The sequence below is a fragment of the Anolis sagrei genome, chromosome 9, assembly GCF_037176765.1.
Source record: "Anolis sagrei isolate rAnoSag1 chromosome 9, rAnoSag1.mat, whole genome shotgun sequence".
Lineage (NCBI taxonomy): Eukaryota > Metazoa > Chordata > Lepidosauria > Squamata > Dactyloidae > Anolis > Anolis sagrei.
The window spans coordinates 19442749-19455844 of NC_090029.1; the positions used below are offsets into that span (position 1 = coordinate 19442749).

The 13096-nt window shown below is 42.9% G+C and overlaps 1 protein-coding gene across 2 annotated transcripts in view; it reads left to right on the forward strand.

The window, feature by feature from the left end:
• The window catches only part of RBPMS2 (RNA binding protein, mRNA processing factor 2), a 52652-nt gene that overhangs the window by 34890 nt on the left and 4666 nt on the right, over positions 1-13096 (forward strand). Inside the window, exons 3-7 of one of the 2 annotated variants that reach the window (XM_067471318.1) lie at positions 1023-1061; positions 2700-2762; positions 3097-3247; positions 4409-4557; positions 9449-9935. In XM_067471318.1, coding sequence (XP_067327419.1) covers positions 1023-1061; positions 2700-2762; positions 3097-3247; positions 4409-4557; positions 9449-9451 — 405 coding nt within the window. In that variant the 3' untranslated portion in view covers positions 9452-9935. Of the gene's footprint in view, positions 1-1022; positions 1062-2699; positions 2763-3096; positions 3248-4408; positions 4558-9448; positions 9936-13096 lie in introns of those variants that run through there. The other variant, XM_060755593.2, reaches the window with a different exon arrangement.

Below are 13096 nucleotides of genomic sequence, written 5' to 3' on the forward strand. Positions count from 1 at the left end.
AGAAATGTACCCAGTTGTCTGGTGATTATGTGTGAGTCACACTATTGCTTTGCTTGGTTATCGGAAGATCTGTGCACAATGGGTACCCAGGATGCTGACGCCTGAAATGAAAGCGCACAGACTTGAAACTTCAGAGACTGGATCTTACCACTGTACGGCATCCTTCATACAGTCCAGATTTAGCATCATCTGACTTCCATCTGTCTCTGATAGTGAAAGAAGATCTGCTGGGACATCATTATGCTTCTGATGAAGACGTTGAGAGAACTGTGAGACGCTGGTTGTGTCGACTTCTTCTGTGACGGCTTCAGAAAACTTGTTCATCGTTGGCAGAAATGTATCCGATTGTCTGGTGTTTGTGTGGAAAAGTGAATAGTGGTCGTTAAAGAGCACATTCTAAGGATTATTTCTGCGTTTGATTTATTAAAATTTCCCATCCACACCCAAGTAACACAGGTGGAGGCATTACTTATCGTTCAATCCTTGTAGTTATTCCGTTACACTGGGCATTAACGTTTTTAGGGTTGGGAGATCTGTCTCCGAGACCCTGGGGATACTGTCGCTAGCCAAATATAGAACTACTGGACCGTGGTCCGAAACTATATCAGGTATAGGCCAACTTGGGCCCTCCGGGTGTTTTGGACTTCAGCTCCCACCATTCCTATCAGCCTCAGGCCCCTTCCTTTTCTCTTCCTTAAGTGGCTGAGGGGGAAAAGGAAAGGGCCTGAGGCTGATAGGAATGGTGGGAGCTGAAATCCAAAACACCTGGAGGGCCCAAGTTGGCCCATGCCTTTTATAGATTCTGTGCTTTCTTTGCACCAGATGGAAGTGCCTGGACAAGCTTTTGAGTGTGTGTTGGCAATACTTACAATATCCAATGAGTTTTAGCTTGCTACAAAGGCCTAGAAAAGTATGTCTGGCACATGCTTATGCTTTTTAAGGGCATAGAGCTGGCCTCGTAGCCCTTCTTCTTTTCCTTTTAAGGAGCCTAATAGCTAAGTTGCCGGCTTCTCTCTTTTCAGGGTTATGAAGGATCGCTGATCAAACTAACATCAAAACAGGTAATGCCCCCTTTAGTCCTCCTCTTGGCGCCGGCCCAATGCTGCTCTTAAGTACTTGAATCTAGGATGAAATATTTTAATTAGGGAGGAAGCGGGGAGGGATGCCATTCCTAGCTTTGGAGTTACTAAAAAAGAGATGAGCAATTTCGTTTGCTCAATTATAGCTGCTGCTTCAACGAACCCATCTAGAGCCTTTCCCCACTTTTAGCATTTTTGTGATCTTCTATGTAGGGCCAGGGCTGTCCATGAGATGTTGGACTGCAGCTCCCAGCAGCCTTAGGCAACAGTGATGAATGCAAGGAGTTGTATTCTGAAGGATCACATGCTTCTCCATACTTCTGCATATTTTTTTTTCTGTGTCAGGAGTGACTTGAGAAACTGCAAGTCACTTCTGGTGTGAGAGAATAGTCCGTCTGCAAGAATGTTGCCCAGGGGACGCCTGGATGTTTTACCATCCTGTTGGAGGCTTCTTTCATGTCTCTGCATGGGAAGCTGGAGCTGACAGACGGGAGCTCACCCCGCTCCCTATATTCAAACTGCCGACCTTTCGGTCAGCAGTCCTGCCGGCACAAGGGTTTGACTCATTGCGCCACCAGGGGCTCCTTCTGTATTATTATTATTATTATTATTACTATTTTACTCACACAAAAACACAGTATGTCACAGCAAACGAGATCTATATGCTGGATTTCGTATCACAAGTCGACACTTCCCAAGCGTCTACGATTGTGTGATGTCTTTCCCAGTGGTGAGTGCAGATCCAAGTCAGGTGGCCTTTTACAGTTGACAGATCGTGATTTTGTCAATGTTTATTGTTTCCAAATACCAGCTGAGATCTTTTGGCACGGCACCGAGTGCGCCCATGACCACTGGGACCACCTGGACTGGTTTCTGCCAGAGCCTTTGCAGTTCAATTTTGATGTCTTGATAGTGGCTGAGTTTTTCCTATTGTTTTTCCTCAATGCGACTGTTGCCTGGAATGGCGGCATCATTCATCCAAACTTTTTTCTTTTCCACAATCGTGATGTCTGGTGTATTGTGTTCCAAAACTTCATCAGTCTGGATTCGGAAGTCCCACAGGATTTTGCGTGTTCATTTTCCACAATCTTTGTGGGTTTATGATCCCACCAATTTTTTCCTGCTGGCAGGTGGTCCTTGTGACATAAGTTCCAGTGAATCATCTGGGCCACAAGTTGTGCCTCTGCTTGTAGTCCATCTGTGTGATTTTCTTGCAGCACCTGAGAAGATGGTCCATGGTTTCATCCGCTTCCTTGCACAGTCTGCATTTTGGGTCATCCACTGATTTTTCAATCCTGGCCTTCATGGCATTGGTTCTGATGGCTTGCTCCTGGGCTGCAAGAACCAGGTCTTCTGTCTCCTTCTTGTTGTATTGTAGTGTACTAGAGTGAACTACACTATTATAGTGAACCCTTTGAAACACTTATGGGCAAATCTGCCAAGTTAACAAAATACTCCCAATTTACCAAAGGAGTATGGTGCCAAATCTTACTTCCAGGGTCCTTCTTGCTGGGTGATGCTACTAAACATCTTGTTGGCTATTTGCCATGACTATTAATACTTCTCTTGTGGTAGATACTGCATGAATGCATACCTAAAATCAGGTGTTTTCTTTCCTAGCCGGTAGGCTTTGTTACCTTCGACAGCCGGTCTGGTGCGGAAGCTGCAAAGAACGCATTGAATGTAAGTACCATGGACTTGTATTTGTTGTTTTACAGTATTTATATTCCACCCTTCTCTCCCCAAAGGGGAATCAGGGCGGATCACAATATACAGCAAACATTCAATGCCGTTATACATTGACAAGACAGACAACTGTACATCAATAGAGGTATATATAGGCTTTCCCATCTTTCGGCATCTTGGAGGCTGTACTTGGTTCTGGCCATAGGGGTGTGTGTCTGCTGTCAGTCCATCATCCCTGCCAGTTTTTAAAAGCCACTTTTGCAATGGTCTTGTTCCCCAGCAAATATGGAGGGCAGGCTGTAATCTCTCTCCTTGTCTCCTCCTCCTGCAGGGCATCCGCTTTGACCCGGAGAACCCCCAGACGCTGCGGTTAGAGTTTGCCAAAGCCAACACCAAGATGGCCAAAAGCAAGCTGATGGCCACACCGAACCCCACCAACCTCCACCCTGCACTCGGAGCGCACTTCATTGCACGGGATCCTTGTGAGGAGTTGGTGGAGGGGAGGAGATCCACAGGGAATGGGAACACATTGGGGTTGGGTGCTCCTGCCCGAGAGGCAAACCTGCCACTTCCCACCGCTTGAGGCTGCTTTGCGCCACTCCACATGGTAGCAAACTCCCTCCTGGTGCTCACTTGTGGGGTGCAGCTATGGAACACTTGTGTTAGGATGAAGCTGGGGATATTACACACTAAGGCTGAGATCCTATTAGTGTGTCCCAATTGCCCATTTAGTCCACTTGTTGGATGGTGTAGCACAGTGTTTCTCAACCTGGGGGTCGGGACCCCTGAGGGGGTCGCGAGGGGATGTCAAAGACCATCAGGAAACACATTACTTTCTGTTAGTCATGGGGGTTCTGTGTGGGAAGTTTGGCCCAATTCTGTCGTTGGTGGAGTTGAGATTGCTCTGTAATTGTAGGTGAACTATAAATTCCAGCAACTACAAATCCCAAATGTGAAGCTCTATTTTCCCCAAACTCCACCAGTATTCACATTTGGGCATATTGAGTATTCATGCCAAGTTTGGTCCAGATCCATCATTGTTTGAGTCCACAGTGCTCTCTGGATGTAGGTGAACTACAACTCCCAAACTCAAGATCAATGCCCACCAAATCCTCCCAGTATATTCTGTTGGTCATGGGAGTTCTGTGTGCCAAGTTTGGCGCAATTCCATTGCTGGTGGAGTTCATAATGATCTCTGATTATAGGTGTACTATAAATCCCAGCAACTGCAACTCTCAAATGACAAAATCAATCCCCCTCACCCACAATCAGAGGCGGCCCTAAGTAATTTTCAATGGTAAGCAAACAGTATTTTGCCCCCCCCCCCCAAACCAATCACTGATATATATTTTTTCTGTTTGTCGTGGGAGTTCTGTGTGCCATATTTGGTTCAATTCCATCATTGGTGGAGTTCAGAATGCTCTTTGATTGTAGGTGAACTATACATCCCAGTAACTACAACTCGCATATGTCAAGGTCTATTTTCCCCCAAGAGCGCCTCAAGAGCGAGCGCCCTTGGGCAAAATCAACTATACTGCAAATGCTTACTTTGCGTAATGGGTTGAGCCGCCCCTTGTGCCACTTGTCCCTTGACCAACCAGGGCAGAGGCTGACATGCTGTCTGTCACTCCTCGTCTCTCCAGATGACCTGACTGGGGCAGCCCTGATCCCGGCATCTCCAGAGGCCTGGGCTCCCTATCCACTCTACACCACAGAGTTGACCCCTGCTATCCCACACGCCGCTTTCACGTATCCAGCTGCCGCCGCAGCCGCTGCCGCCCTTCACGCTCAGGTGAGTCCGTACCTCCACTTTCCCTTCTTTGGGATGGATAGGAAGGGAGAGCTGCCTTTCTCTTCTTTTGGAAGCGTCCAGACAGATCTCTGTTGCTAAACAGTGTTGTTTAAAGCTTCCTTCCCAGGATGGATGGACATCCCAATAGCCCTACACATTTGTTTTAACCCTCTGCAGCTTTTGTTGCAAAAGAAAGAAGAAATCTCTAGACTCAAAAGGTTGGCTGGGATTTGGTAATTGTTCTGAACTGCAGTCCTTTCTGCCCGTCATACTGATCCTTGCACTGAAAATTAAATTTAGTCTGGCTAGACAGGAGTTCCTATATTATCCATATACTGTATATACTTGAGTATAAACCGACCCGAATATAAGCCGAGGCACCTAATTTTACTACAAAAAAATGGGAAAACGGATTGTCTCGAGTATAAGCCGAGGATGGGAAATGCAGCAACTACTAGTAAATTCCAAAATAAAAATAGATACCAATAAAACTGCATTAATTGAGGCATCGGTAGGTTAAATGTTTTTGAATAAAACTGAAAGTTAAGATAAGACTGTCCTCTGATTAAAGCATTATTCTAACCTTTTTCAGTGTAAATGTGTTTGCATATCCTTCCAATAATAATAGAGTAAAATAATAAATATAATAATAGAATAAAATAATGGAAACATAATAATAACAATAATAGAGTAAAATAATAAATATAATAATAGAGTAAAATAATGGAAATGTGATAATAACAGTAATAATAGAGTAAAATAATAAATGTAATAATAATACTAAAATAATGGAAATGTAATAACAGTAATAATAGAGTAAAATAATAAATGTAATAATAATAATAAAGAATAAAATAGTAAATGTAATAATAATAATAATAGAGTAAAATGATTAATAATAATAATAATAGAGTAAAATAATAAAAAACCTTGACTCGATTATAAGCCGAGGGAGACTTTTTCAGCTTAAAAAAGGACTGAAAAACTAGGCTTATGCTCGAGTATATACAGTATATCAAGCATGGGCAACTTCAGCCCTCCAGGTGTTTTGGACTCCCAACTCCCACAATTCCTAACAGCCTCAGGCCCTTTCCTTTTCCTTTTCATGCAATGGCATGCCTTTGTCCCTGGTAGTTCAAAGACACGGTTTATCAGTTTAACTGCTGAGTTACCTATTAAAAGGAAATGGCATGGGATTGTGGGAGTTGGAGTCCAAAACACCTGGAAGGGCAAAGTTTACCCATGTAATTCATATATATATATCAGTATAGTCATACAATACATACAGGTTCACAAATATATACTTTAACAAATGAATAGTGTTGCAATTTCCAATAAGTTAAAACCTTTCCAGGGTTCCAGGAAAAAGCCAAGGCTTTCGGGCCAGCTACATGAGTTGTGCAGAGTTGCATTCATACAGTTTACCAAAAGGAACAATTGTTGTTCAGAGTGGCTTTCCTGCCTTTTTGATATTTTAATGCCTCCTCTCATTCTCTTGTGTCACCTTCTTTGCTTCTCTTTGCTCCATAAGAAATCTGAGAATTAGAAAAGGTGTCGTAGGAACAATGCAAAGGGGCTGCAGTGGCACAGCGGGTTAAAGCACTGAGATGCTGAACCTGCTGACCAGAAGTCGGCAGTTCAGATCCAAGGAACGGGGTGAGCTCCCGCTGGTAGGCCCAACTTCTGCCAACGTAGTAATTCGAAAACATGCAAATGTGAGTAGATCAATAGGTACCACTCCAACAGGAAGGTAACGGTGCTGCATGCAGCCATGCTGGTCACATGACCTAGGAGGTGTCTAAGGACAACACCGGCTCTTCAGCTTAGAAATGGAGATGAGCATCAACCCCCAGAGTCGGACACGACTGGACCCTTACCTTTACTTTATTATGAACAATGCAAATATTGAGAAAAAAATACTTGATTTGATTCACACACACACACACACAAATGGGATCAACTTTCAAAAATATCAAGAAATACATACTTGAAAGTGAAAGGAATTTAACTGCCTTTTAAGGTGATTTCCAATCTATATAAATAAAAATGTAATGTTCATTTGTGGGATTAACATAACTCAAAATCACTGGACGAATTGCTGCCAAATTTGGCCACAAGACACCTCTCAGGCCAACAAGTGACCATCACTCATAAAAACACTGAAAAACTCAGTGGAAGAGACTTAAAAAGCCAAAAATAAAAAAAATATGTTACAACGCATACACACACACACAAAGCACATATACATAGAAATGTGGCAGGGGACGGCTAGTAAACTTATAATTAAAGATACCACTTTTAGGTGAATCTTTTGAAAAACATTTTCATTAAGTATGTATTGGCTCACCGTACACATTGCAGTACAAAACTATCACCAAAATATGGAATCCTAGAGTTGGAAGAGACCTGGTGAGCCATCCAGTCCAACCCCATTCTGCCAAGAAGCAGGAAAATCACATTTAAAGCACCCCTGACAGATGGCCATCCAGCCTCTGTTTAAAGGCTTCCAAAAAAGGAGCCTCCAGCACATATACTTGCTTAATATCTGGCAGATTTCCCCAAATGACCTCCTGTTGTGTAACCCTTGCCCGCTATTCGGAGTCCTCTCGGTATTAACTATCTCAAGCTGATCATTCCCATTGGCTGACGATGTTTCCCTCCGTGGGAGGTCTTGTTCAGACAACTGTTGCTCTGCCCATGAAAGGAGATTAGCACAAGCATTGACCAGATGTAACTTCCCTGCTTCTGTAACTTGGAGAGATGAGAACAGTGGGTTTTTTTGTGTGTCTTGTTTTGTTTTTCCTGCTGTCCATCTGGAGAGAGGGTTCTGCAGGGCGAACGCTGGAAGCTCTTCCCTTAAAACAAATGAATGTGTTACCAATAAAGTTTTTATAGTGTTAAACATTACTTCGGCCTCCTCGCTAGGCAACGGCCAGCTCACAACCTCCACCAAACACAAACTGGATGGAGGTTTGGTGAGTTAAAGTCAGGGCAAGGCACTTACTCTTGAGTTTACGAAGGACGCACAACCCAAAGAGGTTCCTTAAGCCCTCCCTGCAACATGCTTACGAGCAGCCAAGGGACTCCCTTTGTTGCAGAACTAGGGTAGGATAGTAGTTTGTGCAAGCAAGGCAACCTTTCATAGGTCACAGTTAGGACTCTGACCTGCGGTTTGCCATTTTCCTTGTAATGCTCAGAGGGGAGGAGGACAAGCTTACACCTTAAATAAAAAGCTTCCATGTCTGTAACTGTTTTAGCACCAAGTTGGCACTGGCTGAATCATCCCTCTTGATTAGTCATCTGGCATATCCCAACCAACCAAGGATCACATAGCAAATGGGACCGTTAAATATATACTATACTATACTATAACCAACCAAGGATCACATAGTAAATATCCTACATATTATATTATATTATATTATATTATATTATATTATATTGATCTGTAACCAACTAAGGATCACATAGTAAATGGGGCCATCCTACATATTATATTATATTATAACTGTATTAATATATAACCAACCAAGGGTCACATAGTAAATGAGACTATCCTACATATTATATGATATTATATTTATCTATAACCAACTAAGGATCACATAGTAAATGGGACTATCCTACATATTCATTATATTATACAGGGTTAGTCAAAATGCATAGGCCAATAAGCCATTCAATTGAATGGCTTATTGGCCTATGCATTTTGACTAACCCTGTATTATAATTATAATTACCGTATATTAATCTATAACCAACTAAGGATCATATAGTAAATGGGACTATCCTACATATTATATTATATTATTATTATTATAATAAACTATAACCAACTATGAATCACATAGTAAATGGGACTATTCTACATATTATATTATATTATAATTATATTAATCTATAACTAAGGATCACATAGTAAATGGGACCACTCTGCATATTATATCATATCATATCATATATATTATATTAATATATAACCAGCCAAGGATCAGATAGTAAATGGGACCCAACCAACCAAGGATGCCATAGTAAATGGGACCATAATACACATTATATTATATTATATTATATTATTCATATATAACCAACTGAGGATCAGATAGTAAATGGGACCCAACCAACTAAGGATGCCATAGTAAATGGGACCATAATGCATATTATATTATATTATTCATATATAACCAACTAAGGATCAGATAGTAAATTGGGACTATCATATATTTATTTACCCTATGCTTTCCCCCACTCTTCAGCTCAGCTTAATTATAATTAGTAGTGAAATTAGGTGCAGAGAAAAATATAATTGTACGAAAGCTATTCATAGAAAGGTCTGCAAAGAGCAGGTACCTGCTGTTGACTACAAACTTGCCAGAACATCTCAGGAATCAATGTGCTTCTTTACATGAAGTCCCTTAGTTGAACGAATGGACAAATGGCAGATGAAGAAAGCATCCACATGGCCCTGTTGCAACTAAAGAAGGAAGCTCAGGGTTGGGCTCTCCCTACGGACTTTGCCAAGGCCCAAAGAGTAATGCTCAAAGCCTCTCCATTTCTGGGTTGTTGTAGATTTTTTCGAGACCTCACAACCTCTGAGGATGCCTGCCATAGATGCAGGCGAAACATCAGGAGAAAATGCCTCTAGAACATGGCCATATAGCCCGAAAAAACCTACAACAACCCAGTGATTCCAGCCATGAAAGCCTTCGACAATACCTCTCCATCTCCTTCTGCTCGAAGTCCCTCTAGTGCCATCTCGAGTAGGAGTTGCTCCCCCATTGCATCCCGTGGTCAAGGGGAATGTGGCTGTCGGAGGAGTCCCTCGGGCTCCCCAAGGGGCTCCGCGGTGGCCAGCCAGTGATTGAAATGATCCCTCCTTTGATGTCTTCAGTGACCCGCAGCCAGACAGACACCTACCTACTACTCCGCAGGCCAGCCCTGAAGCTCAGAGCTGGCCCTGGAAGCGTGGGGCAGCCTAGTCCCGGCTGGTCCCCGCTAGAGAGGAAGGAGTGGCTGTACAGCAGCTTCATTCCTAGAAACCTTTAAGGATGGTGGGCCCGTCTGGAAAAAAAATAAGGTAACGCAACATCTCTTTGGGCACCACGGTGGGGTTTTTTTCCGCAAGCTTTTTTTTGTTGCCCCGTCTCTTCCTTAGCCATCCTCCGAATGCATGGGCCTCCACGCTATCCACACACCCAAAGCCCAGGCAAAACTTGAAATGCCAGGCATTTCTCTAACCCACCTCTTTGCCAACTTGGCGCACATGACATGGCACCACAGCATGGCACCTCTTGGGTCCAGGGCGCTCCCGCCGCGCAGCGATGGGTTGTTCCTGCCGGCGGGAGGGACGGGGCCTCAGCGAGGAGGAGGAGGCGGCCGAGCGGCCACGTGGGGGGCTTCGGGGGGCGGGCTCTTTGCCACCCACCTTTTTCACTCACCAGAGTCACGTGGCGGGAGGGGGGGGGGCTGTGGTGGTAGCCTTAGCCTCAACAACAGCACACACACACACACAGATTGACCTTTCCTTCCCGCACCGTCAACTGGCGCACGTCAGTCACGCTGTGGACTCCGTCAAGGGAGGCAAACCCCCTTCCTTGACCGGAGCCTGAACAATCTTCCTTCACAGCCTCTCTCCTTACAAAACCAGTAAATGTTGTTAAAATTGTTTTCTTTTCCTGCCTCATTTTAGGGCTTGTCCAGAAAGGAAAAACAAAAAAGTATTGGAAGTCCTGGAAGTCTTGAGATTTTTCAGTTTTCTTTGATCTTATCTGCATATTCATGGTCTTGTATCCAAACCCTTTCAGGAAATATCCTCTTTCCCTGCTCTCTTGGGTAATTCCTCCTCCCTCTTTCGCTGATCCTGTGTCATATCTACCTCTTTTATTAATAATTATGATGGTGGTGATGATGATAGCTACCGTATATACTCGAGTCTAAGCCGAGGCAAAAAACTGGGGAACATTATTGACTCGAGTCTAAGCCGAGGGTGGGAAATGCAGCCGCTACTAGTAAATTTCAAAATAAAAAATAGATACTAAAAATTATGATGGTAGTAGTGATGATGATGATGATGATGCTTATAGTTACCAAACATACTCAAATATAAGCCGAGCTGAATATTAGCCAAGGCAACTACGACAAAAAAACTGGGAAAAATTATTGGCTCAAGTCTAAGCTGAGGGTGGGAAATGCAGCACCCTCAGATAAAAATACTTCCAAATAATAATTATGAAGGTAGAGATGTTGATGATGTTTATAGTTACCGAATATACTCGAATATAAGCCGAGCCGAATATTAGCCGAGGCAACTACGACAAAAAAACTGGGAAACATTATTGACTCAAGTCTAAGCCGAAATGCAGCAGCTCCTGGTAAATTTCAAGATAAAAATACTTCCTAATAATAATTACGATGGTAGAGATGATGATGATGCTTATAGTTATCATATATACTTGAATAAAAGCCGAGCCGAATATTAACCGAGGCACTAGCGACAAAAAACTGGGAAACATTGACTTGAGTCTAAGCTGAGGGTAAGGCAGCAGCTCCTGGTCAATTTCAAAATGAAAATAGATACTAAAAATTATGATGGTAGTGGTGATGATTATGGTTATAGTTACCGTATATACTTGAGAATAAGCCAGCTCGAATATAAGTCGAGGCACCTAATTTTACTACAAAAAACTAGGAAAAATTATTGACTCGAGTCTAAGCCGAGGGTGGGAAATGCAGCAGCTACTGTTCAATTTGAAAATAAAAATAGATACCAATAAAATTACATTAATTGAGGCATCAGTAGGTTACATTTTTTAAAAAATTTACCACATTTCGAAGAAAAAAAGTAAACGAGCTCTGTAAGTTGAAAAGTAGATGACAACAGTAGTCTGATTGGAGAGAAAATTCCACCCACTAAGACAAGAAAGGAACAGTCCTAAAATGGGCAAGAGATTTCCAAAGTGACCCGGAGATAAACTGATATATTCTCTAGCACAAATAGCTTATTGCCAGCCGTTGGGCCGCTTGCATTTTGGGATGGACCGGATATTTGTGGCTCGCAGGATGCTGCCGTTCCAGTGGGTTAAGGCTTCTCTTCCCAGGGTTAAAGAGCACTGTGCAGCCTAGCAAGCAAGCTTCCCATTTGCACTGAGCTGTTGAACAGAATGGACCAAACTAGTTCCAGATGTGCGGGGGAGATGGATGCCGGAATCTGGGAAATGCTTACAAGCGGAGGCTTGAAAGAGGGTGGTGATGTTGGTGGGAAGGAGGGAGAAAGGAATGGAAGTGTGAAACATGGATAGTCTTGGTGGGAAGCACTCTGGAGGGTTGGGTCTTGGCTCCAGGCAAACAGATTCTTCCAGTTTGTGTGTGTATGTATATGTATAGGTAAAGTTCAGGGTTTTCCCCTGACATGAAGTCCAGTCATGTCCGACTCTGGGTTGTGGTGCTCATCTCCATTTCTAAGCCAAAGAGCCAGCACTGTCTATGGACACCGCCAAGGCCATGTGGCCGGCATGACTACAATGTATATGTATATTAGGCATGTGCAATCCATGGTTCTAAAGTACTTACAAAACTAAAGTTCTGGTGGTGAAAACTAGGGGGTGCTGGTGCTTTGCTTCTATAGTGTTCCTAAAGTTCTGGTGGTGAAAATTTCAGAACTCTAACAAAACTTTCAAAATTTCATTATTATTTCATTATTGATTATATTTATGACAGAACCTATTAGGAACTGCCATTTATGATGAAATTTTGAAAGTTTTGTTAGAGTTCTGAAATTTTCACCACCAGAACTTTAGCAGCACTGTAGAAGCAAAGCACCAGCGCCTCCTAGTTTTCACCACCAGAACTTTAGTTTTGTAAGTACTTTAGAAACATTTAGAACCATGGATTGCACATGCCTAATGTATATGTATATGTATATTGTTGGAGCCCGTGGTGGCACAGTGGGCTAAACCGCTGAGCTGCTAAACTTGTTGACCAAAAGGTTCGAATCTGGAGAGTGGTGTGAGCTTCCACAGTCAGCCCCAGCTTCTGCCCACCTAGTGGTTTACCTTTACTATATATAAAAGCTACAGACAGTGTGGTTGCTGTTGGCCTTGTTTGGTCAAAAGACATTTAGCCACTTGTGCTTCTTCTATTTTTATTGGTTTTATACTAATTTATCCCATGCCTTTGATATGATATATATATATATATATATATATATATATATATATATATATATATAGAAGCCCCTGGTGGCACAGCGGGTTAAACTGCTGAGCTGCTGAACTTGCTGACTGAAAGGTTGGTGGTTTGAATTTGGGGAGCGGGGTGAGCTTCCGCTGACAGCCTCAGCTTCTGCCAATCTAGCAGTTTGAAAACATGCAAATGTGAGTAGATCAATAGGTACCGCTCCGGCGGGAAGGTAATAGTGCTCCATGCAGTCATGCTGGCCACATAACCTTGGAGGTGTCTATGGACAACTCTGGCTCTTTGGCTTAGAAATGGAGATGAGCACCAACCCCCAGAGTTGGACACGACTAGACTTAATGTAAGG